The 25520-nt window shown below is 38.1% G+C and overlaps 1 protein-coding gene across 2 annotated transcripts in view; it reads right to left on the bottom strand.

The window, feature by feature from the left end:
* Positions 1-9426: 9426 nt before the first annotated feature.
* The window catches only part of LOC139773866 (protein O-mannosyl-transferase TMTC1-like), a 166975-nt gene continuing 150881 nt past the window's right edge, over positions 9427-25520 (bottom strand). For both annotated transcript variants that reach the window (XM_071708648.1, XM_071708647.1), the window contains 5 exons: positions 23951-24091; positions 20967-21166; positions 20648-20783; positions 14081-14210; positions 9427-12940 (listed from right to left, as the gene is read on the bottom strand). In XM_071708648.1, the coding sequence (XP_071564749.1) occupies positions 12755-12940; positions 14081-14210; positions 20648-20783; positions 20967-21166; positions 23951-24091 (793 nt within the window). In that variant the 3' untranslated portion in view covers positions 9427-12754. The remainder of the gene's footprint in view (positions 12941-14080; positions 14211-20647; positions 20784-20966; positions 21167-23950; positions 24092-25520) is intronic.

Below are 25520 nucleotides of genomic sequence, written 5' to 3' on the forward strand. Positions count from 1 at the left end.
CGGAACGTTCGCGTAATCGCAAACATCGCACTGGATTTAATAAAATATCGATGCCGAAAAGGAGGAAGGGGCGATGGTCAAGAGTTTATACGTAAACGAGGATACATTTGGCCCGTCTGTATTCCACGTTACTGCAATTTACGAATAACTCGATCGCTAAGGCTGAAGTGTCTTTCAAAACGAGGGCGATTACAGATTACAGAGCACTTACGTCTCGTTTAATAGAATTTGTATGCAATCGCTACTCTATCGTCAGTTTATTACGCATTTTAATATAAGCCTTTCTATAAAAATAAATATCTTATCTTGGAGCGTTTCTAACGCATTTATAACCAGGGACCCAGACCCAACCGGAACCGAAACATATTATATCGAAAGACAAAAATCAAGAAATTCCGTCACTTTTTAAATAAAACTCACCGACACTGCAGAAGAAGACGGTTGCAACGCTCGAATCGGTGTCGCCGTCGCTCTGCAAAAAATATAAAAATATATTAAATATATTAAGTATTTTAATGGACCGAAACCGGAACCAAACCGATATTTTCGTCCGGTCCGGGTCCTTGTTTATAAAAGTTATACGTATCCTAAATAAATCGATAAATGAATATTTCATGTCTCGACTTAAACTCTTGTTAAGGATGTTCTGGAGGTACCCAATCAAAAGTATATGCAGGAAATAATTATAAACACTGATATGTCTATTTAACTCGAAGTTTTATATATATATTTTTTTATTATTTTCTTTTTATTCTTCCTGACTGCAAGACGTAATCTAGTTTCGGTAAGCTCCTCTTACCTCAAGCACGCAGTGTACGGAGCCGCTGAAAATTCGATAGAACAAACTCGCTATACAACTCTTTGGTATAGTGAAGAATGGATCTTGGACAAGTTATCGTAGTGCGTACTCGTAGTAGGCATGGCAGCCATCAAAGTTTCGTAACGCGAAATCGCCGTGGGAACGTCGAAACGACCCAAGCAGGAAGCGTGAAATTCGCACGACAGATTTTCTCTCGAGACTCACTGCTGTCGGAGTACATACACGAGATCAGAAACTGGCTAGAAGATCGGCAGAGAACCGTCTTTCGCGGGATAAATATTTTAAAAAATAGTAGGAAACTTCTCTTCTCTTTTTTTTTTATGTAAACGGCAGTTGCGATATCGAAGTCTCGTTTACCTGAGAGCCTAACACCCGCGGATTTGTCTGGCTGCTGTATACTTAATATTCGAGAGATGAATCGCTAGAGAATTTTGATATAAGTACATATCCACAGGCGCAGTATGCGTATGTAAAAAATTTAATTTAATAATAATTTAAAGAAAATTTTATTGAACCGGAACCGGAAAAAAATTAATTTGCGCAATACCGATACTTTTGTTAGCTAGAAAACCGAAATCGGAACCGAAACATATCATATCGAAAGACAAAAATCAAGAAATTCCGTCACTTTTTAAATAAAACTCACCGACACTGCAGAAGACGGTTGCAATGCTCGAATCGGTATCGCCGTCGCTCTGCAAAGAAAATAAAAATATATTAAATTTCAGACAGTTATTAAATATGCATATAAAAATTAATTACGGTAGTGAAAAAAATTTTAAGAGAATTTTGCCTCCGTTACAAATTATTAAAAGTAACACTTTTACGATAAAAATCAAGGACCCGGACCGGACGAAAATATTGGTTCGGTTCCGGTCTATTAAAATACTTAATAGTTAATAGAAGAACGAATTCTGCAACAGCAGTTACACTTGACACAATAGCAATTATTTATTATTATTTAGTTTGCACGGATGTGCACCGGCAAAAGCGTTCGCGAACGCGCGATCGTCATGATGACGCCACGTACCAATTAAAATTCCGCGAATATAATAAATAAATTTACTCACTCGTCGATGAATCGATGATGTTTCGCTTGTTGCACCGTGTCGCCGCAGTCACTCGCACAAGTCCCGAGCAACGATCAACGGGCGCTTCGATCAATACTCACTCGCGAAACACCCCGTCGCCGCGTCGCGTCGGCCCGTCGGACAACCTGCGCGTTTCCGAGCCGAGAATTTCGGCCCGCGCGAAGACACTCGCGTGACTCGCGTCCCGCGACGGCACATGGAACCCCGAATACTCGCGGATCGCCGAGAAGCCTGAGAAACGTGCGAGAATAATAGCGTACCCGACTACCCGGTACCGCGGTACCGAAACGAAACAAGTCGCGAGTCGCGACGACGCGACGCGGACGCGAACGACTATCACGTACGCACTGAAGTACGATTTGCAAGCTGCCTTAGCTGCCCCCTGATTGGTGGAAATCACGTCACGCCGCGGTCTCGAGCCACTGAGCCACTGAGAATTTTTCGGCGCATTTGAACGTTAGATCGACAAACGGTCGCCATAATTCGCGATTTTCGGGCCATTTCGAGCGGTAATCAAGAGACAGTCGTAACTTCTATCACGGTTTATCTATCTCGCGATGGTGTATATGTTATATTATATATACGGTAATTAACCGTCGCGAAGTTTCCGCTCGCGTCGTCTGAGCTGCGAAACGAAAAGGTATTTCATTACTCCGGCGGCTAATTTCGCGATCGAACTAACGATACTATGATTGAAGATGCAGGTGGCAAGTGAATGATTTTCCTGAAGCTCGACTGTTTTACGTGTAACGCGCGTTACGCATGTAATCCGAATCCGCGCGAAAAATTGAGCCGGTAAACCGAGACGCGAGTGCCGAATTGCCAACGGCGGTGCGTGGTGATTGTCGGATCCGATAACAATTAGTACCCGCGATCGTGATCATGTTTTCTGGACCAATTCGCGCTTGTATGTGAGATCTGCAATGGCAACTGACACATGGAAGCAGCGATGGCATATCGACCGCGGTGAGCGAAGTCATTTATGCTTCATTTGTTTACGGTTGATTCTAACTGTTCATTTATTTACAATGATTGGTCACCGCTTCCTAGTGATAATGCTTTGGTGAACTATTAACGATCGTATTTACGCGTCTCCACAAATTAGATGGTAAAACGAAATTTTTATTCTCGTGCAATGTAGACTCTATTACGCTCGATATGCTTTTTTACAGTCTTTTTTTTTTTTGAAAAGCTGAATTATTTACTATATTTCTTTTCTTGAATAAATTTATGTATCTCTCGGTAGCTCTGTATATTTGCGAAATATACAGAGCAATCCATCTCTCTATATATAAAAAGATAGGGATGAATATTGTTCATCAAATATATTTTAAATATTATTTCATTGGATGGATATTGTTTAAATATACATTGTGCATTAATTTATATTAATGATAAAATGAAATTGATAAAATGAAATTTTTATTCTCATGTAAGCCCTGCACTTGATATGCTTTGCGTTTTTACGCTAATCTCATTCTTATCTTATTTCTTGAAAAAATTAAATTATTTATCATATTTCTCTTTTCTTGAATAAATTTATGTATTTCTCAGTTGCTTTGTGTATTTTTGCGAAATATAAAAATCCATCTGTATAAAAAAATAGGGATGAATATTGGTCAAATATATTTTAAATATTATATAACTGGATGATATTATTCAAATATTATTTAAAACATTGTGCATTAATCTACGTTACTTTATTGTATTATTTGTAATCATCGGCCTATTGTATTATTATATTAAATTGATAAAATTGGAATAGAATTTTCACAATTCAGGGACGAGAATTATATTTAAAGCGCCAAACTTCATATAGAATTTGAAATTTTGAGATACAATTTCCAAGCTGCATACATCTCTTCAAATTTTTATCCCGACAGCTCACAATAAAGATATTAAATCGTTGCATCGAAGGCAATATATTACAACTTAATATATACATAGGTCATTTTATAAAAATATTTATTGTGTTTTATTTTTTATATAATTCAGTATAACATTTAAATAATTTTTAATTCTTCTGTGAAAAGATTCAAAAGACAATTATCTTACGATTGCTTTCCTTTCTAAAAAAAGGCATGTTAAGTCGATAGTCGAATTTATTGTTGCCGCTTTTCCGCGATGCTGATTGGTTTTCTCGCTGCGCTTACTTCATTTGCAGCTGTCATCGTATATTTTGACAGTTGTGTGTATCAAGAAATTAATAGTGTAATAGTAATAGCATAATGTTAAAGCTAAATAGCGCGCGCGAAGCGCGCGTCTGTGGTGCTAGTAAATATAAAATGCCGAGTCCTGTTTTACAGGATAAAAAAGAATATTGTGCAGTTTCGGGACAAAAATGTACAGAGATGTATGAAGCTTGGAAGTCAATTCATATGGTTTCGTATAATATATAAATACGATCACATGAGGGTATGTCAGTACAAAGGCAGTACAGCGAAATTTCAGTACGCATTATGGAAATTAGTATGCCGGTGAAATACAGTTCATTTTGCTGAAGCCCGTCCAGTTTGCGCATATTGAAAAAACACTGACCTCGCAGTTTTATGAAAACATTAGTTCCGTTAACAGTTCAACGTAATTTAATTACAATATCGTAATCATCTTGGGCGCGATCACGTTTCTTGCTGCGTTCGCTAATATTGTCTGAAATCGATAATTTGTTCCAAGAATATGACTCTCGTTGAGCCGAAGAGCGAACCGGCTGGAACTTACATCGATCGATTTACACCCCGATGGAACGCTTTTGCAATCTCATCCGCTGCCATGGCTACCTAACGCGGCAACTTTTCTCTTCCTTTCTCGTTTCTCGCTCCTTCCGCCATTCTTAACCGCAAACAGCACCGTTGCACGTGCACTCACAAAGACTCATTTTTCTCGATCCGACCGCGGGCTTGTTCGAAAGTCTAAGATCGATGGGCGAATACACTCCGTTTCGCCATGTCCGCGAGTTTTCACGTAAAACTTTTATCTGCTAACCCAGTGATCGAGCCTTCAAGGGCTTTCGCGTAGCGATAAACTTTTCAGTCTTTGAATCTTTGAACTGGTCAACAAATTACGCAGTCACGCACGTATGTACAAACGCGCTGATATATTACTTGCGACACGCCGAAAGACGGGGCAGTCTATTGTAATAATTGTAACTCTATATACATAAGCGAATTCCCTTGTTAAATTATTTTTATGTATTTCGCGTATGAAAAAATTCACGAGCCTTTTATTTCTCACTTTTTAAAATCTATCTTCTATATGATATATATCTCCCCCCCTTCCTTCCTGTGAACGCATATATTTCTGTCATACGAAAGAAATTTAGATCAAAAGGCGCAGTCTGCAATCGTGAATTTGCAGTGGAAAGGGTAGCGCTGGGGGGATGAGTTGGATGTAATTGACCTCGGCAGGAACAAAGCTCGCTCATTAATCAACGGTGACGTAGAGCTGACGTCACGTCCCATGGGCTGGTGCAATGCAGGCGAGCTTGCTGGTCCATTTATTTACCATTAACGGCTCATTAGCGTACTGGCATTTTCCTGTCCGACTCCTCTGCAATTGCAGCGACTCTTTTTCTCGTGTTTCCACATTAATTCATCCGATATAATGCGTATATGATTTTTCTGTCATTCTTCCGACTTTAATCCCTACTATCTAGACATATTTCCACAAAAATCTAAGAAATTTAAGTTATACATATAACGAAATCAGATCTATCAAATTACTCATTTGGATATCCTTAAGTTACCATTTTTCGCTACGTACGTCAATATTTTACTAAGTAATGAGAAGAAATTATCAACTATTCGCCCAAGATCTCATTAAATAATTTAACGCTTAATTAATCTAAGTACGTAAAACCTCGTGTGTCAAGTTAACAAAAACCTTCAAAATTATAACGATGGTCGGAGCGCACGGTGGAATTTGATTAAAGAACTTTGTAATATCTCGTAAAATTATTCAGCTCATTTAATAATTAACGCGAAACAAAGGAAAATCGGGTTACTTTCCGTAGCGCGTGCAAGTGCTAAGACGGCCAACGACGACAGTGAGAGATCCGTGAGACAGCGAAATTAAAAGCTGCACAAAATATCCTCCTTTCCTCTCCTCGCCGTGACATGCGCTTTGAATCTGGCGTGTAAAGGCAGGTTGCTGCAGGCTCCCAGACGGTGTTTGGATGGGTCTCAGGTAGCTCTGACGGACCCGGAAGTTTAATTACGCGAAGACGTGACAGCCTTCTGGCGAGAAACCAGGGAGAGATACAACCGTCTGACGTGCCTCGGTTCATCCTTGACCATTTCGTTCCGTATACGTTTGACTTTACGTAACGCGCAATAAGCGCTGCGAAGAGGAGAGAAAGGGGGGAGGGTGAGGATCTTCGACTCGGGTGACCGAGCAACAATATTTGCTTTTCGGCAAAATTGAAATCCTACAGCTTCTCCTCGCCTGCAGTCGGTGCACAGATACACGCGTAGGTAGAATATAAAACGTTCTTTTCTCTCGAGCGAGGCGAATTCTCGTCGTATTCGCCAAAATAGAGTTTCGTTTTCCAAATCGACTTTTTGATACGACGCGTACAAACTAAAACTGAATACGTATAACGAAAATATTGTTGGTGATTTAATCAGAGTTTCGCGTTGCAGTTCCAACGATTTGACTCCCACGCGGGATTCTACAAAGAATTATATGTCGAAGTCGCATGATTTTTTTAAATAAATCTGCTGATCCGAACGGAAGAATGGAGCAATGAATCGGTCGTTTACGCAACTGCCGTTACAACTGCCTAAAACATTTTATTTATAGCGCGGCGGTGTACATTCGACATTAATATCGGAAATAGATTTGCATATCGTAAATTTCGTTAGGGGAGCCGCGTAACAAAATAATAAATTTCACCCCGCAATTACAATTGCATATTATTTTATTGAATATTTACGCACGTGGCGACGTGTAGAAATATTTCGGGCGTTGCATCGATATCGATTTATAAGACGGCTTCGAGCGAACCTTTTCATTCTTTGCAATACGCGGTCCATTCGCATTCACTCATGCCATTGAAAATTCCTGTCGTATACTTTTCAACACGCTATCATGCGACGTTCATCGCGACAGAAAGGAAAGCGCCGTCGTTCGGCTTTGGTCACCCTCTCGTCCATCTTACCGCCCGGCAATAGGGATAAAACGGTATCGAGCGAATAAAAATCCTCGAAGAGCATAGTGGCCGACAAATAACGTGCGTATTCGATACACGTAGAGCTGTTACGATAATAAAAAAAAAAAAAGAAATAACTTAGCACGCGGGCGCGAAGTACACATGTGTGTCGGCATCCACGTTTTTCTCACGCCACTGATTTCTCTTCTCGCTCCAACATAGGCAACTTGTCCCTATGTGAATCTAATACGTCGCGATCCATAGAGGTTTCACGGGGATAGATAAAAATAAGCGCCCGGACGCGGGTCGCGATTTAATATCGCGCCGCTTTATCCCGGGCGCTCGTGCACGCCTCCCAGGAGAGTTTTATCGTAACGACGATGCATCATGGCTATATGCATGCGGCGGGATGGAAAGTACGGGGGTCGTTAATTTAACCGACCGATTGTATTCGTACGTAAATCCGCTTTACACGAAGATAATAGATCGACGCGGCATAGTTGGTCAAGGATTTTGCGCGAGCCCGCGCGTAAATAATGCGAGCGTACATGGAAAATGATTTAATCAGGTTCGTCGGTGATCTCGGCGTATCGATGACGTTAATGGTCGGCGCGTATACAGGGGGATGAATTGAGATTATAATATCCGACATTGGAACGCCATTCCTCTATACTCAGCCGACGGCTATTGTCTTTCATAATAATACGCAAGTCGGACAGCTATCTCACGATGTTAGCTGTCGGTCGCATATGCATACCGTTAGGTGTCACACGTCAACGTTTTAAAAGATCCCAGGGGGCAAAGGTTAAGGGTCATTAGGCACGAGGAAGGCGTGACCTTCGTATCTCGGGAACGTTGAGCGAATACGGATCACGTAGCTGCACTCGATGCAGCCCGGGACGTACATGCATCCGTTCTATGTTAGCGAACCGTCACGATGCGCCAGGATAATGTCCGGATTCGTATTCCCACGTTGGTTCCCGGATCATGCAGATCCATCTGCCATTATCGGCAAATCCGCCTATCCAAAACGTGATAGCCGACTTTCGCACAGTGTAAATCAAACCACACGGCTCGGCGCACCCCAAATGCATCTATAAATGCTTTCGTTTTCTTGTTACAGAAACATAGATATAGAGCCGTAAAAGTCAATCGAGTGAACTTAAGCTATAGAAAAGGAATGGCTGTCGCTGACCATAGAATCGGTGCTTGCTTCTCTAGCGCTTTTAATGGTACGAAAGAACGTTATGATAAAAGAAGAATTTTGCACAAGTTCAAAGATCGTAGCGAGAAGCAATTTACTAGTTCTACGTGACTGAAATACGGCATGCAACCCTTTTTAGAAAATCCCCGAGACCGAGGTCGCGTAAGAAAGTTTCACGACGTAAGAAAATCGTCTTGATAGTTTAAAGTTGTTACTATGTAAATAACGTTTTTCGGTTAAATGACGAAGCGCAGATAAGATAAAAATAGCCTACGATGTAATGGTGCAAAATTCAAAATTTTTATTTTTACTCGCACAATCCTTATGTCGACATTCTATGATAGTGGCGGCATAAGGGTTATTTCAATTGTGGCGCGCTTAAACCGCCGGCAATTACCGTTAAAATTACACGATACTTACCGGGGCACCGAAATTCTGCATTGCGGCGGGCTCCATTATTTCCAGGCGTTGCCGACTATAGAGTGTAAGTGTTAGTACGCGCTCATTGTGAGCCGAACATAATGCCAGCGACTCTTCAAAACCACCTGCGCACGGCTTGGTAGGTTTGCTCAGGTGTGTGCCGGCTATGCGCGTGCATGTATTCGTCCACAAAATGAAAAGAATCGCGTACGATTATTTATTTCGGCCGTTTCTGGCAATGACTCGCGTTTCGCTGGTATAGGGGAGAGTGTCTGTGTGCGTAAATTTATTACTAAAACAAAAAATTTATTCAAATGATACATGTCGAACGCAATTCGTTTAAATTGAAATATTTACACGGCGTAGAAATGAATGCTATTTTATATTGGATTCTCTCAATTTAAGCAAATACACCGCGTTAACGATACTAAATAAACGATCTTTTCGGTAAACGTACAACCGTAATTGCGATACATTATTGCGATTGCAATAACAAATACACATTAACGCACTTAATGAAAATTATGGCCGCGCTATCATGTTAGTTCCGGCTAAAGTTTGTCGACCTATTCTTGCCGTGGGAGGAAGGGCGATCTGTAAATTTGCCGTAGCTTGGTCGACGAGACCGCAATTTTGGCCGGACGACCATAATTAAACGGGGGAAAACTGGATAATTGATTAGGTATAGGTAGTCTGGAATCGCCAATATTGTCGGATACCAGCACATAAATCAAACACACGTGGGTATATGTATATAAACATACACTTTATTATGATAATTTATAATTGCTGTATTATTCACAATGAGTATGAGTAATAACGTATCATAATTAGATATACAAACTGGTCTATCAAGTAGTAACCTAGACTAATCAAATTGCGGCTAATTATACACGGCCCCACGTTCAATTTCTGATACCGAACTTCCGCACTTCAATACCGCGAGTTTTCCAATTTTGTATCTTTCTTTTTTTAAACGTTCTTGCTTTCGTCTGTCGTATTAAACGGATCGATAATGCTAATCATTTTACGAAACATTCCACCCGTTAGTTTCGTTCGTATGATGATAACGCCAATTGGCTGTTGGATTTGTCGATCGGCCAAACGTCCTGATAAGAGAACGATTGCTACGATAAAAACAAAATATATCGTAATATATGTTGAATAATTGAATTATATTCGCTAACATTTACATGAAAAGTACGGGCCTCAATTCCTGCAGCTATATGAATTGCAAATTATTTTTAACCGTCGGGCTTTTTCGACGTTTAATTACCATTACATAATATCACAAAATTGTCTTCACTAATATAGCAGAATAGACGTATCTGTCACGGGTAATGTAATTTTTATATATGCAACTACGCTATCTCATTGAATTCATAATGAAATGCAGTGGTGCTAAATGCTTATTTTCCGTTAAAATTGGAGAAATGCCTAAGGCTTAAACGTACGAAAAATAGAATACTCAGTTCACTTCCATACCTTGTATTAAATGTATTAGCCTCCAAATATTTTATTTCTTACCTTAGCTAATGAGCAACTCTCCTATGACCTCTTATTTTAATAGCTTCTCATCCGTACGGTGCCTATGAGGAAAAAGCTTGATTCCTCATTTCTTAGTTGTAATGATAGTATTATGCTTGCGCAAAATTGATGCAACTCTGATTGACGCTGGCCGATTAACGTATAATTTATATATTATGCTGTTGTGTTTATTAACTAAATTCTTTCCAATTTAATTGATTGTTAATATAGGGTAATATATACGTATAACTGAATTTATATTCTCATTTACATAAAATTAAAAAATATTAAGTATAGTTTATATGTTGTAATTGATATTATTAAATATAAATTAATTAAACGAAGAAATTGATAGGTATTCTATTTAATGTTTATTACGTTAAAACAAAATATTGAAATAAAGATATTCGAGCTGCGAATAGCAAACAAGAGTCGTAGACAGAAAGATATAGCAACTGAAAATGTAACTTCATACATATGCATTACCATTTCCATATACCATTATAGTTTAGATCTTATTCTCGTTTCGTTGCATTTTTCCAACTATCCGCAGTGTTCTGCAAAGTACCACAGGCCGTTGTAACCGGATGGCCAAAATTTATTTACTCGTTCGTTATAACGATATTACATGACAGTAATTTATAGTAGAGAAGTTTAATAAGCATCGACAAAACTTTCGATGTAACATTTCTTTTCTGTATACAGGTATATACATTGGTCTTCTATTAAGTTTTGACAATGTTTTACAAGTATTCGTAAAGGGACATACAAATAATTAGAATCCAACACATTATGCATATATATAAACAAGTTATATTTTATTTATTTCGCTAAACAGTTATATATGATGAATTATTAATCGCAAAAGAATCGATTCTATTCTAAATGTTCCCAGCAATATTTTATTTAACTTAAATAACTCGTTAGCAATTTAATATTACAGTGAATAAAATAACATAATTTTGATATTTCAATATCTAATCCGTGTGAAATACTGCTTAATTAATCTCTTTTATAATAAATTAATAAATGTTGAAAAGATAAATTTTCATACAAGTTTTCTTTACGATATACTTGCAATAGAACATTGCCATACCAAGCTCATCGAAGAATGTATTTCTTTAAAATTATTTGTTTCTTTAATTTTCATACAAAAGCCATACCAAACGCCACAAATTAGCGGCACATTCATTACCCTAGTATTGGCACCGTGTATTTACGTGCGTAAAATTGCGTATCTACGAGAGAGGAACACAAAGTATGATCCGAGAAAGAGTCCGAAAAGTATATACGTATTCTCATCTTATGCACTGTGCTATTGTCATTATCATCAAAAAGATAAAATTCGACACCATAATTTTATTTTTCGTGTACAGCTTCCAGCCTCGACGTACAAATGACAAAAAGAAAGATATAAAATGTATCTATATAATATTTCAATGAATGAGTCTGTATATGTGTATGTGTGTGCGCATATATTCGTTGGTAATGAAAATTATGAATGTTCATAAGTATAGACTCTTTAACAAGAAGATCGATTTATTTTTAATATTATGATATCCATTCGTATCAAGTATTTTTGAGACGACTATAGTTTTGCTAAACTGCCCACCAAAACTCTCTTTCTCGAGATATTGTTCACGAATGTAATCCTCAATTTTTATTACGATATATTGTTTGTTGAAACACTTTGTGTTTCTGGTATTACATGTACAATGGAGACTTTATCGTTTCATCGAAACGGACATCGTAAAAACGTTGAAAGCACACACGAGATACAGCAAATATTTATAGAAACACGTCATACTACATGTGACTATGTTACCAATTACAATTATCACGTTTCAAAAGTATAAGTACTTATACACGCTTGAACGCACACGGTTTTATGTCATATCTGATTATGTGTTTAATCAATACGCGAGAAACTTTGTATAATCGTTTGTCGCGCACAGTTAATCGCTCGAATCTCCCTTGGTCCTCTCTCGTTAAGTATTCTTATGATGAATTTAAAAGTGACAAAATAATTTTCAAGGAATTTAATTCTAGCATTCGATTCTCACCACTTAGCGCAACATTGTCATTTGTCCTGGCGTGAATGATTTCAGAACGTTTCATCCACATTCGAAGCCAAAATTATCTACGGTACAGGCATCTGTTTTCTTTTTGCTTTTTTTTCCATTAGCGACTTTATTTTCGAAGAGATCGCGACTCGCATCGTCGCTGTCCGATCGACAGAATAAACAGGATGCCACGAAGAACGCGAGGACACACATATAAACGATAACGATATATGCGTACCTTCTTTCATCTCGTTATCGTGATTAATCCGGTGACAGGTCGGGCTTGCGGTCCCAAATAGCACACAAACACGGCATACGAAAAATATTCAGGCATTCCACTATAATAGGACTCTCTTCGTCGCTGACGATCGTCGGACGAGGCTGCTACGCGATCGGAGTATCGCGCTTCTCTCTTCATCTCCCACGGCCCGTTTTCAGCTGGCGAACGAGTAGGAGGTAGACCCGATCCCCGATCGGGGCGGACTAAAGCGTCTCCAGAAAATTCTGCACGAGCAGGGTGGGCGCGGTCACGCGCGACTTCCCTTTTCTTGGCTGTCTGCAAGCGCGCACGTTACAACGCGGCGCCCGCTGCAGCTGTTCCGACTTGTTGCTGTCTTGTTCGAGTTGCACCGACACGCTGGCCACGCGCGGCCTCGAACATCCGTTCTCCTATAACAGACAATTGCCGATGCTCCAGCGAAATTTGCGATCTCTCCGTGATTTACGCGACGTATGCACACGGACGGTGGGCAACTCCTGCGCGTGCTAACTGCTAACTCGCTCTACGATTGTGACGAATGCGAGGTGCTCTTCGACGAGCATTAACACATGCGACATACGAAATTAACGCGGTATTAAATGATTATTACACGTGAAGATTATTATGTAGCTACAAAAGTTAAATAGTATACGGTAATGATATAGTGCATTAGTTAATTAATACCATCGCCTTTAAATAGCGCTGAGAATAATGCTGGATATCAGTGTAAACACGAAAGTCTCTAGTTGAGCTAAATGCAATTTCAGAATTATGTAGCTTTGGCAAATTTTACTTACTATGCACGTCATGCTTTCAGTCATGACAGACATTACTTTTGCGCGTAATGTCTCACACAAATATTTTAAATTCTATCATGCCACTGTGATTTATAGTTGGTTTTGATGTATGATTTATGTATGATCAAATTTTTAAAGTATGTGTCTATTTGCATACCTTTTGACACATATAAGTTCGTTGAACAAAGAAAATAAAGGGCTGCATTTTTCTCTTTGCGTAACTTCAGAAAAATATTCAGTTATTTCTAAAGCTGCTTTATTATAAATGTTCTAGCAAGGTAGATTTACGAATAGTGTCAGTGTGCACGTGATAATCACAAAAACGACTTAATCCAGACAAAATGGTAAGAGGATAATGTGTGGCTAAATGTGCAAGTACTTAAATCTTTAATGAGTGGGACAAGTCGTGTTCGAGGAAACTAATTGTAAGTTCAAATGAGACCGGAATGACGAAAGACGGAGGGAAAGAGACTAAACGGGACTACCATTTAATTAGAATTATGACGATACGACGTGACCAAAGAATCTTAATCAGCTTCCCTGCAATGTAGAAACTGAAGAAACAGTCGCGGGAAAAATCAGAATCGCACATCATATCGTGCTAATAATAACTTTTAAGATTATCCACTTTGATAAATAGACAATGGCTTATTGCACGAAGATAGCAGATGGCAGCAAGAGAAACGGCGAACCTAAATCCGCAAAACTTCGCCATTATACACGCGATGCTCGTATACGGCCAAAACTACTAACCGATATACAGAGATTCCGTTGATGTTGATGAGTCCTTTGACGAGACTCGCTTTGTAACTCCCACGCACGAATATACAAATCTCCGCGATAGATGAAACCTCCTCGTTTCGCTCGTAACATTAAATGCCACCTGAAACAAAGAGGAAAATAAAATTCCACATTGTTAGCATGCCACATAACTCATATTCGTTTGCTTTCATAGCCTGTGTAAAATTATGTTGCATAGCAAGTTGTGAAATACTTTCGTATGCAAGAAGCGTACGTTCTTTTCAGAGATTCCTCTCTTATATATGTATATAATAGAAATAATCGATAATTGCTGGAGAGAATAAAAATTTATTTTATTTCCTCCTTAAATTAAGTCTTTCTCTCGCTCTGCGTATTTTAGATTCCTCAGTATCCATTCTCGCACTGATGTAGTGCCGGTGTCATTATTCAACATACGTTCGCACCCTCCATAAAATAAATTCGTAAGTGACATACCCTTTTTTACGCGTCACTTGCGCTCTAAGTTTGTTCGTGATCTTCCCACTCACGCCCGAGCGTGATATTTACGAGGCGTAAAAGAGGGAAAGTTGATAGACGAAAATGTTACAAAGATTCGCGATCGTATATAACCACATATTATATTTGACTCGTAAATTTGACTACATTTTCCACTCAGTAGTCTCTGGGTAATATATTTATATAATATAATTTTTGTTCCATTTTATTTTTTTATCTGAAGACGTTTACTTTTTATTATGATTGCTCACTGAAAAAATAATTCATGCATTAACTTAACTGGTCAAGCTGCAACTTGTTACGTTCGGATCGCTATCAAAATATTATCAATTTAAAGGTTTATCTGAAAAAGCGCGTGTGAGATCTATATATTTTTTGTACGACGAAATCCAATCGCGCTGCAAATATTACGGATTATTACTCATGTAATGCAGAAAAATATAGCTTCAACGCGTCGTGCGTCATAGACATAATATCGCATAATTGTAACTCAATAGCTTTCTCTCGCAAGCGAATGAATCTTGTGATGTCAAAGTGAACGCTATATTGTCCCAGTTGCACATTCAGTCACCCGAATAATTCTGATCGTTATCAAGGCCGTAACATTTACGCGGACGCAGTTAGAGCAGGTTCGAAGCATTGACAATACCAGCGTTTTCGTACCGGTTAATCGAACACGTGCCTATGTATATCGAATAGCTTCACCCCTCATCCAGTATCAATGCTGATATCGACCCGCGCCAGCGACAACGTTGACGTCCGCCTGGTCTGAACCGACTGTAATCGCAACGTGACTTAGCAATCTCACGTGTCTCCGAGCACATCGGGTCAGTTTGAAATCGCTTGTGATCGATCGTATGTCCCCTACTGGGAGATAGTCATGTTACTGCAACATCGAGTTACAGCAATGTGATCAATTCAGTCTAAATAATATCAAAATAAAAACGATAGTTAAAAAAGTGTATTGAAAAAAATTCAAAAAACTACGGTATCAATGTTCGTTTTTTAGAAAACATTGAAATCAGTACAATTTTGGTAAATCCATTTTTTTTTTTTGATACTATACAGATACTGAAATATATATAACACCTTATGTTTCTCCCTATGAACAAAAGTGAATACCGCTGCGCAAATACCACTTATGATTTTGCGAGAGGCTTTAGAGATTAAAATTTTGCAGAATTAAAGTTTTGCGGTGAGTATTGTTAAAGCCAACCGCGAGCCCTCTATCTCGGATGGACATTCGTGTGAAATAAACTCTAACTCGACTGTGGTTGTAACGAAGTGGTAACGCGCGGCTACCACTGGTCATATCGGCCGTTCGGTGGTTCACCGATAGACCGGATGAAACACGGCGTTCCATGAATTATAAAATCGCTATTTACAGCGGAAGATACAGACCGTTTCGGCTGGGAGTGGTCGCGCGCGAGTCGGAACGCCCCGGTGTAATATCGCATCCTGCCTCGCGCAAACGATAGCGGCGAAGGTTTATCCAAAATTATTGCCGCATACGCGCATTTCTTTCTCGCATTCGAACTGTTGTTACAAGTTGCATGAGATCGCGACCATATGCTGTTCGTCACGACCATAACGATGCATCGTTGCGGTTCGCGATCGCCGGCAGAGTTGGCGACACGAACCATCACTTTCCCGCGTTTATCGCGAGTAGAACTTCAAAAAAATAAAAAAAAAAGAAAGAAATATTTGCGCGAATGAACACGTTACGTTTCATCGATCGGACTACGAGAATACAAGTAGCGTCGGTAAATTCTCGATTTATCAGTTCGTTGAGCACTTTAACGCAAGGGCGATGACGTTACAGTGCCTGTGGCATTATCCTGTACAGTAGCTTTTCTTTAAATTTATATGTCTGATAAGGATAAACGAATACGAGGGAGAGATAGCTCGACGAATTTCCACTGTAGCTAGCCATTCGATTAACTTACACGTGTTAATCTTTGTTCATAGATGTTATTTTATTGTTAGACGATTCGCCTGCACGCTGGGAAATATTCATTTTGTTTTAGCAAGAATTACAATTATGAATCAACTTCGCTTTTATAATCTTTGCACGATAATTAATGAGCCAATAAATATTTATCTCGACGCGCACACCGCGCTTCGATTTTCAAATTATTTGAATCGGCATAATTTAATGATAGGCAAATAAGTAAATTTAAACAATAAATGAGACTATGTTTCAAAATTATTTTCATACAAATGTATACTTTCGACGGTCGCTGAACGTGACTTTGCATTTTACAGTCATTTAACCAAATAGTTCGAAAATTGGACATTTGTACAATTCTTTAAATGAAATGGAAACGCATTGGACAGAAAACATTTATACCGAGCGATTTCACATGCGATGATCAAACGATTTTAGCACACTCATGGAGAAAATGTGATATCTATATGCGCTTCTAAAACATGACAATAATTGGCGATATTTTCAGCAATTATAGCTGTGAATCCCTCTCTATTGATTAACGGATATGATTTTAATTGTATTTGCTGTTGTTAATTTGACTATAAAAAGCTATTGATTTCACATAAAATAAATGATTAATATATAATTATAAGGTGTTAAATATATCCGTTTTCATACATTTATTTACAAGTTACCGCTAAAATGATTTTTGCGTGCGAATAAAATGTTTATCTCATTATCAAGTTAACATAAAGCGTTATAAATTTATTAGCTGTAAGAATAATTAAATATATTCATATGAATAAATTTAAATATAAATTTAAATACATATCTTTCGTAAAAAGACTTTGTCATAACAAGTGAACAAAAACATGGCACCAAAAAAAAAACCTATTATAAGCATCCAATCGATCCATTCTTCATATTTTCTATAATATTCACCCTAAGCACGAACACTCCATGAAGCATAACTCTATTGTTAACGACAATGTAGTGGAAAGACCTTCGTCAATGGCTGAGAAAATTGCGTCCGCAGACTATGAGATTTTATCTCTGTAGGAAACTATGGTCCATCTCGATGACTTATCGAACAAAATATAGCATATTTCATAAAAACCAAGATAGCATTTTTTCAATCTTACTTTTGCCATAAATCGTATGAAAATTATATAACTTTTATTATATCTTGCATGTTTTATTACATAAAATTAATTAATTTAATTTTTGCAAATAATTTTATTAAAATGAAACAAAATATTATGTTCTATATAAATGAAAAGAGCGTGTGCTATCTGAAAAAAATTTAGTATTTTATAATTCTATAGCTAAAAAATATCCGCATTTAAATATCTTTTACTGTATAAGTACCTATTTTTATGTGATCAACTGTTCACCTATTTGAGTATGTTTAAAAAATTTACAAGACTTACATGAAGTATAAAAGATATATTTTCATTTATTTCTACTTCAGAGAAAGAGAGAGAGAGAGAGAGAGAGAGAGAGAGAGAGAGAGAGAGAGAGAGAGAGAGAGAGAGAGAGAGAGAGAGAGAGAGAGAGAGAGAGAGAGAGAGAGAGAGAGAGAGAGAGAGAGAGAGAGAAGAGAGAGAGCGCAACTTTCCCAAAATGGTATCGTAATATGTCACACGTTCAGTCGGTGGTTTCCTCGACAATGTCAATATCATATTGTACGTCCATAAAAGCGGACGTGGACGAGATATTCGATATCGAACTACGTGCCGATCGCGACACTTAATTACTTCAGATCGGAAACGGCGTGTCCCGGAGCGAGGCACAAATGAAACCGTGACCCAATCAACGAAAACCGCAGGCGATTTATGAGAAATTAATCCGACCATCGCGTACGGAATGGAAAGCGGAAATATTGGGACTTCGCTTCGGCTTGGCTTTAAATAAATGAAACGTGAAGCACCCTCGCGCTATAAAAAGTTCGCGGCACGTTTTCCGTTGACGCGACAATGCAATTCGAAATAATATAATTAAACAAGGCCGCTGTAACTACCGTTTGCGGGTGCCGCGTCGGATTGAACAATACCTTTCAAACTTTGTCTCGCACGTTTACTGATAGACAAGAATATTCCGAATGATATAATTTTCGTACAATTGCGGACTTGTACCGTCGTGATTGAATGCACCATCGAATAGCAAACATGAATTTCATGTTTCTCTTACAATTAGTGTATATTTCATATATTTATTGGGAATAATACCTATATAAGTTAAAGACACATGTATGCCCATGAAATGCATGGTGAATTAATCAATGCTGTGATAAAATATAACTGTCATAAATTTGTGATAGTTATATATATAGATATACATTTACAAATAGAAATATATAGTAAATTGTTCTTCTCTAAAATAACGCAAACTGTAAGGATATTAATTAAATGTAATATGATTCTATTCCTGTATGAAGAAATTATATTGAAATTACATTGAAATTATATTATTTTAATATTGAAATTATTTTTTAAACTATTTAGTTATAATTATATATTATAATTACGTTATTTTCATTATTGGCATTGGCAAGTCTATATGTAAAAAATCTAACTCATTGTGCAAAATTTAAATAAATATAAATACAACACGTAGCAAAGTAATTAGCTGTTATTGCATATTTACGTAGATCTCGTATAAAGTAACAATTAGCTAAATCTCGTATAAAATAAAGTGGACAGTCTAATAAGTCTCTTTCTATTTTCCTTCAGTCACTATACACGACTATATACTTTACCCCACCAATCTGTTACGAACTGCGGGCAGATTTATATTTGCATTTAAAATCTGACCGATGCGCCACATCTGTCAAACGATGCATATTGAAATTTCGCGTGTGGTAGCAACACAGAGAGGAAAAGAGAGAGAATGGTTCGCTGCTCGACCGCCTGTCCGCCGGCGCCTCTTCCCAAGCGTTGTTTCTCCAAAATTTAACCTCTTTCGCCCCGTTGCTCCTATATCCCCCGAGCCACGCCTACGTGCCTATCTCTGGCTCTGCAAAATTCGTATACGTTCGGGCGACGATTCGCCGCTCACCGTCGCGGCTCTTCGTTGTTGGCAAGCCCGTCGAAACAGAGAATGAAAGAGAGAAGAGAAAGAGGGGGGGAGAAGGAGAGAGGGAGGAATGGGAGAGAGAAAGAGAGAGAGGAAGAGAGGGAGGGAGAGAGAGAGAGAGAACACCAACTACAAAAACAGCGCGAATCGTCGCTGGCAAATTTACCGTGCGTGTTTTATAGGCGCTATTTGCACACACAGCGGGACGCGGGAGGATTACAGTGCGAGGGTGGAAAAATGGGCGACGGGGTGACGGCAGTCGCAGCGAAAACACGGGGGCCAGCCGCTTGCGCGCCCGTTATCGTATAATCTACGTGTGTACGTAGATGTGCCGCGTACGTAAACGGCCGATAGCAAACTCGGCCGTTGAGACAGGACGATCGCATCAACTCGCGAGACAGTATCGAATCTGTTTTCATTTTTCTTTTTTTTTCTTTTTTTTTTCAATTTTTTTATTTTATTCTTCGATATATTTCGCGTGAAATATGAAAATCGTGTGGAATTTTTAATCAACCCGGGCGGAACGAAGATCGAGCCCGAAGAGATCGACGGAAAAAATTGAATTCGTCCATTGATTGCGAATTGACGTGCGCGCTAACGTACCGAGTACTTGCCGCGCGAATAAGCCCGCCGCTCGATTCGCAGCGCTGCAAAGCCCATCTGAAATTGAAAGGATTTCCGCGCGACGGAGCCACGCTTCCCCGCATGCACGGAATTCGTAACACGCGGAAGAGCCCGGTGTTTGTGCACGATCTCGCGCTGGTGTCGAGGAAATTACGAATTCGGACATTACGTTGTGCAATCCAAGCTGCGGCGATATTCTCCGGAATGTAGATTTGATGCTATTTTAAGTAATCCGGGGAAATGGGTTTGATACGACGCTTCCGTTCGTTCGTTTTTCCGCGAATGATTAGACGAAAACAGCACGTGATGCTATTCTTATAATAACCTTAGAGAGTATGCTTTTTCTGGGAATGTTTCGACCATTTCCCAGTTCGCAATCGTAACTTTATATGTTCAGCGATGCATACACATGCACATACAATGCAAATGCTCACCTGATGATGAGCTGGTGTACTCTGGACCACTGACCTCGAAACCTCAAAATCCTGAGCGTACCAATAAGCGATGGTTTGTGCGACGGAAAGATCTCCATCGCTTTGAAATAGTAGCGGAGCGAGGGCAACCATTTGCCTGAAAGAGACACGAAGCAAGTTTGCCGCGAGTGTAAATTTAGGATCGCGATCATGCGAACTGCTTCGTAACTGGTAACGCCGGCGAGACTGTTCTATTTTCACCGACAAGTAGTGCTTCTCCTATCCGATATTTGAAGATCTACTTGCTATTCTGAGTTTATTTCATTTAGCAGCAACTCACCATTCTTGTACAACCAGTAAGCATACTCAGCGAGAGCGTCCGGGTTTCGTGGCTGAAGGTGAATTACGTGCCTCAGGAGCTCGCCTGTTGCAGGACCGGTAGCGATTCTCGCTAGAACTCTAAATGCCGGCGCATATGCCGGATCCAACGACACGCATCTTCTTAGCATCTCGATGCACTGTTCAGTTCGATTTGTTCTTCTAAAAGCAAAATTTTACAAACGTGAAATATTTTATATATAGACATCACAAAAATTAGTATATATTGTAATATAGGCAACTTTCAATACACAAATTACATATTTAACCAATTTGATTCTTTTTTAATAGATTTATAATTGTTTCCTATATAGAACCAAATAAGTGATATCTTTGAACAGATTGCACCGCCATTTCTAGTGTATTAGACACATAAACGGTAGTCAGAACATGGAACATAATAAACGAGTTAAGTAATGTAACATAATTGGAAGATTATCATTTATTATTCTTAACTAGTAACGAGCAATTGAATTCTAATTAGCGTCAATTATAAATTCCATACATATTGGTCAAGAAATATTATTTAATCATCACTCAATAGCGATTCCGTATACCAATATGTTTCACTCATATCATGGATATTTAATTCTTGCTTGGATTGCTTTATCGTTCGGTGAAAATGCTAGATATTTTAAAGTAGGTTGGTAGGCTGGAAAAGGCCCAACGTTGAAAAGACCTAGCGGACAAGGTTCCCCGTTCCCGTACAAATTGAACGGCAATTTCGCGAACGCGTCCGGTTGAATTATAGTCGTGCGCTTTCATGTAATCGACTTTACGCCCGACAAAAGACTCGGTAATTGTCAGAGAATGGCGACGCCAATAATGCCGATCGACAATGCCGTTTTTACTGTTTACGCCCATAGCTTGAGCGATGCTTTTTACCAATATCGCTCTATCGACGTTTTAATCTGACGGGAAGGAAAAATATTAATCGATGATAGAGCATTTCTGTGAACTCACATCCGTCTAGATAAATATACGTAGGATATATCTTAAGTTAACTCGAAATATTTCAAAAGCAAGTTCTTTCACTTTGTCTTATATATTATATACCCAACGCCATTATATTTGCTAATCTCTGCGTGACTCAACTCTGGATCGCGAGAATGTTTTATGTGTCACATAATGTGCAAAAGTTTTGAAATAAAAAAGTAAATCTTTACAAAAATAAGTGCTTGTGCGCACAATAAAGCTATATTTTTAAAATACATAATTACATGTATGTTTATATTACATTGTATTTTAGCTCTTTTGTTTCTAATTCTTTTCAGTTTTTTTTCTTCTTTTGATATGCGTATCGGATCGCTAGACAAAAAGGGTTAGAAACTGTTGTTCTATATTGTTGCGCCCGAGCTGAGACTAGATCCGGGCTGAAGAAGTCGCGTAGCGCGCTCCCTAGCAACGAACGGCTGTTTATCAACAAGTGTGAGAGAGATTTGTCTCCGAGCTCTGAAATCGAACGGATGTGCCGTGGAGATTCTGTAAAGCTACTGAATAAACGAGTTCTTTCTTAAAAACGTGTTCTCCTTGTTTAACGCGAGTTCGAAAGTGCGCGAACGCGGCGCATCTGGCGCAACAATATAATATCACGTTAACGATATTTGAGAAATAAAAATAAAGAAATAAAGCGAAATCCCGGACATTTTCAAGAGTAATATAAATTTTTATGTATTTGTCTGCATTTTCTTATAAATAACATGAATAACATGAATAATACATTCGCGATGATAATGCACATCTCTGTAATCAAAACGGAAACGGAACAAAGGCGTGCGCCTCATGGTCTACGCGCACATACAGTCACTCTGTCTCAAAGAGAGTCACCTTATTATAGCGCACCTCGTATGTGCACGATTTCTCATGCGTAACATATGTGTATACCTGCATGCAGCGTCACATTCTATATATTTGAGCTATTGTATAATTCATTCAATGTGCAAATACATTAATGTATATATTATATAAAACCAATTATATAACATAAATACGCTCGCGTTACGTTGTATCAAAATTATAATAAAAACGGACTAAACTAAAACGTATTGTTATTTCTCATATGTAATAATAATATTATATTACACAAATGTTACGTTAATATGCTATGTTTATATAAGATTTGCGTCGAAGACCGTCGTATTAACTAGCTGATGATTATGACAAAATATTGAATTAACTTAAATATTGAACTATATATTATAGAGGATAAGATAAGTCTCTTTATCAAAAGTCTTTTTTTTTTTTGTTATATATAATATTTCTGACAAAAAGAGATCCCTTGATAGAAAAAAAAACAATTTACGTTTTTATGATTTTTGTTATTTATAACAAAAATGTTTGAATTATTTACTGGCGACGGAAGTTACTGTTTTGTTTTGTTATTTATGTAACCAAAGATAAAAAGAAAGATATTTAAAAATACAATATATGTAAATAAAAGCAAACCCATTATTTAATTAGTCGTTGCATAAATATTTCATCGGATGTGTGCATCAGGCTTCAAATAAAATTCCTCAACAGAAAGAGGAAGAGAAATAAATGAGATCGCTTGTTTTCACGATTTACGCACAATAAACGGAAAATTGTTGCATGCACGCATCGGCTGGCCGCGTATGTCCCATTTCAGCCCTTAATTAAATTTTAATTTATCAAGTAGGAAGACGTTAATTAAACTTTAATTTTAACCATGCCACCAGAATTACAGCTCATGCTAAATTTACTGTCGGAAACGCGGCGCGCTGGGTCGATAACTCGTTGATATAACGGTGAACTAGGAGATAGAGAGATACTTTTATTGCGTAAAAACGACCAACGGTTCCTAATAATTAATTGAGGATAATGCAATTCAATGAGTTTCGACGGCTAGACCAATTGATTAATCATATTAGTAATTGATAATCCGCAATGTTACTCATCTCGGAGAGAACATGTTTATCATTCACTGACCTGTACAATCGTCCGAGATTATAATGAGCATTTACGTGACCAGGTTGAGCGTTAATAGCTGCTAGAAAATGATATTCCGCTTGATCATCTATCGTGAGGGTTCCAAGATTATTATGCGCACTGGCGTACCCTGGCCAGAGCCTAGAACAAACAAAGTTACACAATCGATTAGAGAAAATGCCATTTACAAAGTTATTCTTTTATAATATTTAATCCCTGATTATACATTTTCACATTATATAATTAATTCTCATAAAATTTCATGTGGCCGAAAATAATAACGATTAATATTTCTTGAAAATAATTTTGCTTTTGCAAAAATCTGACTACATCTTTAATTTACTTACTTCATCGTATCGCAAGTAACAATTATAATAATAGTAACTGTTACTCCGTTATTTCAAACATTACTGAAGATTTTACGGCAGCCATCCAAACCGGTCGCGGTGTGGAATTACTTAAATGAATCATAGATCACGAACAATTGGAGAATCAAGGGAGAAGAATGGTAGAAGAGAAGAGTGAGCTGGCTAAAAAAAACAGAACGTGAAAGAAAACAAAAGAATAAATTGAACAGACCGCGCGACGGAGGCTCTACAAGCGAGATAATGGATCGGAATTACCCCTGGCCGAATCCATTAGCCTTTGATGGCGTTCGTCATTCTAATGGAATAGTATTTCCGGCTACGAATCGTCACCGAATGCATTTTTAAAATGTTTGCTAGAAATACTATCCGGCAGATAATTAGTCAACATTCTCGTTTAATAGCTACAATTATTAGAGATCTTGTTAATTTATATTATAATAAGCTTCAATCAAGCTGCTTTTAGCTCTTTCAATTATCTAAAAATGGAAAAAATTACAAAAAAACATCTCTACAGAAAAGTACTATAGTACGTTTAAATATACAGATTCTTGCTCTCATTGTCAGATTGGTTTCCAATATTTGTCGTTAAAACATGTAACTTCGATTTTTAAATATTCTCATACGTATATGTATAAATATGTATCACGATCGAATAGTACTCTTTTAAGATATTCTAATAGCGAGACATTAAATGAAATTGATCGGATCGACTAGAGAGAACTAGAAATTGGATATATTACATATTGCGCGCGACTTTGGCTCAACATCAAGATGTAACTGTATCGGAAAATATTAGACGAGGAAGATATCTACCAAGCAAGATCCGAGGTTGGATGTTTCGTAGCGGTATAACGGCCCGGCAGGGGGTTACTTCTGAGAGCTCAGTAAGGGACCGTCAAGGGCGAAGAAAAATACGGAGATAGGATTCGTGTAAGAGTTACACAGCGGAATGAGAAAAGCGGATAAAAATCCAACGGAGGAAATCCAACGCTAGTCTGATAACATGATAAAAAAAGATAATTCGGTCAATTTTATATACATATATATATTTTTGGCGAAAGTCTATTTTTATATGTCAATTTGGTCAATTTCGTGATGTAATTGCTCTTGAATGATACTTTATAAAATTCGATAAGATACAATTCAATAGGAAATTGCGTGAAACATAATTTTGCCATTTCTCGAAATTCTTCATCGAGATA

The sequence above is a fragment of the Temnothorax nylanderi genome, unplaced genomic scaffold, assembly GCF_030848795.1.
Source record: "Temnothorax nylanderi isolate EJ_2023f unplaced genomic scaffold, tnyl_v1.0 TNYL_tig0070_pilon, whole genome shotgun sequence".
NCBI lineage: Eukaryota > Metazoa > Arthropoda > Insecta > Hymenoptera > Formicidae > Temnothorax > Temnothorax nylanderi.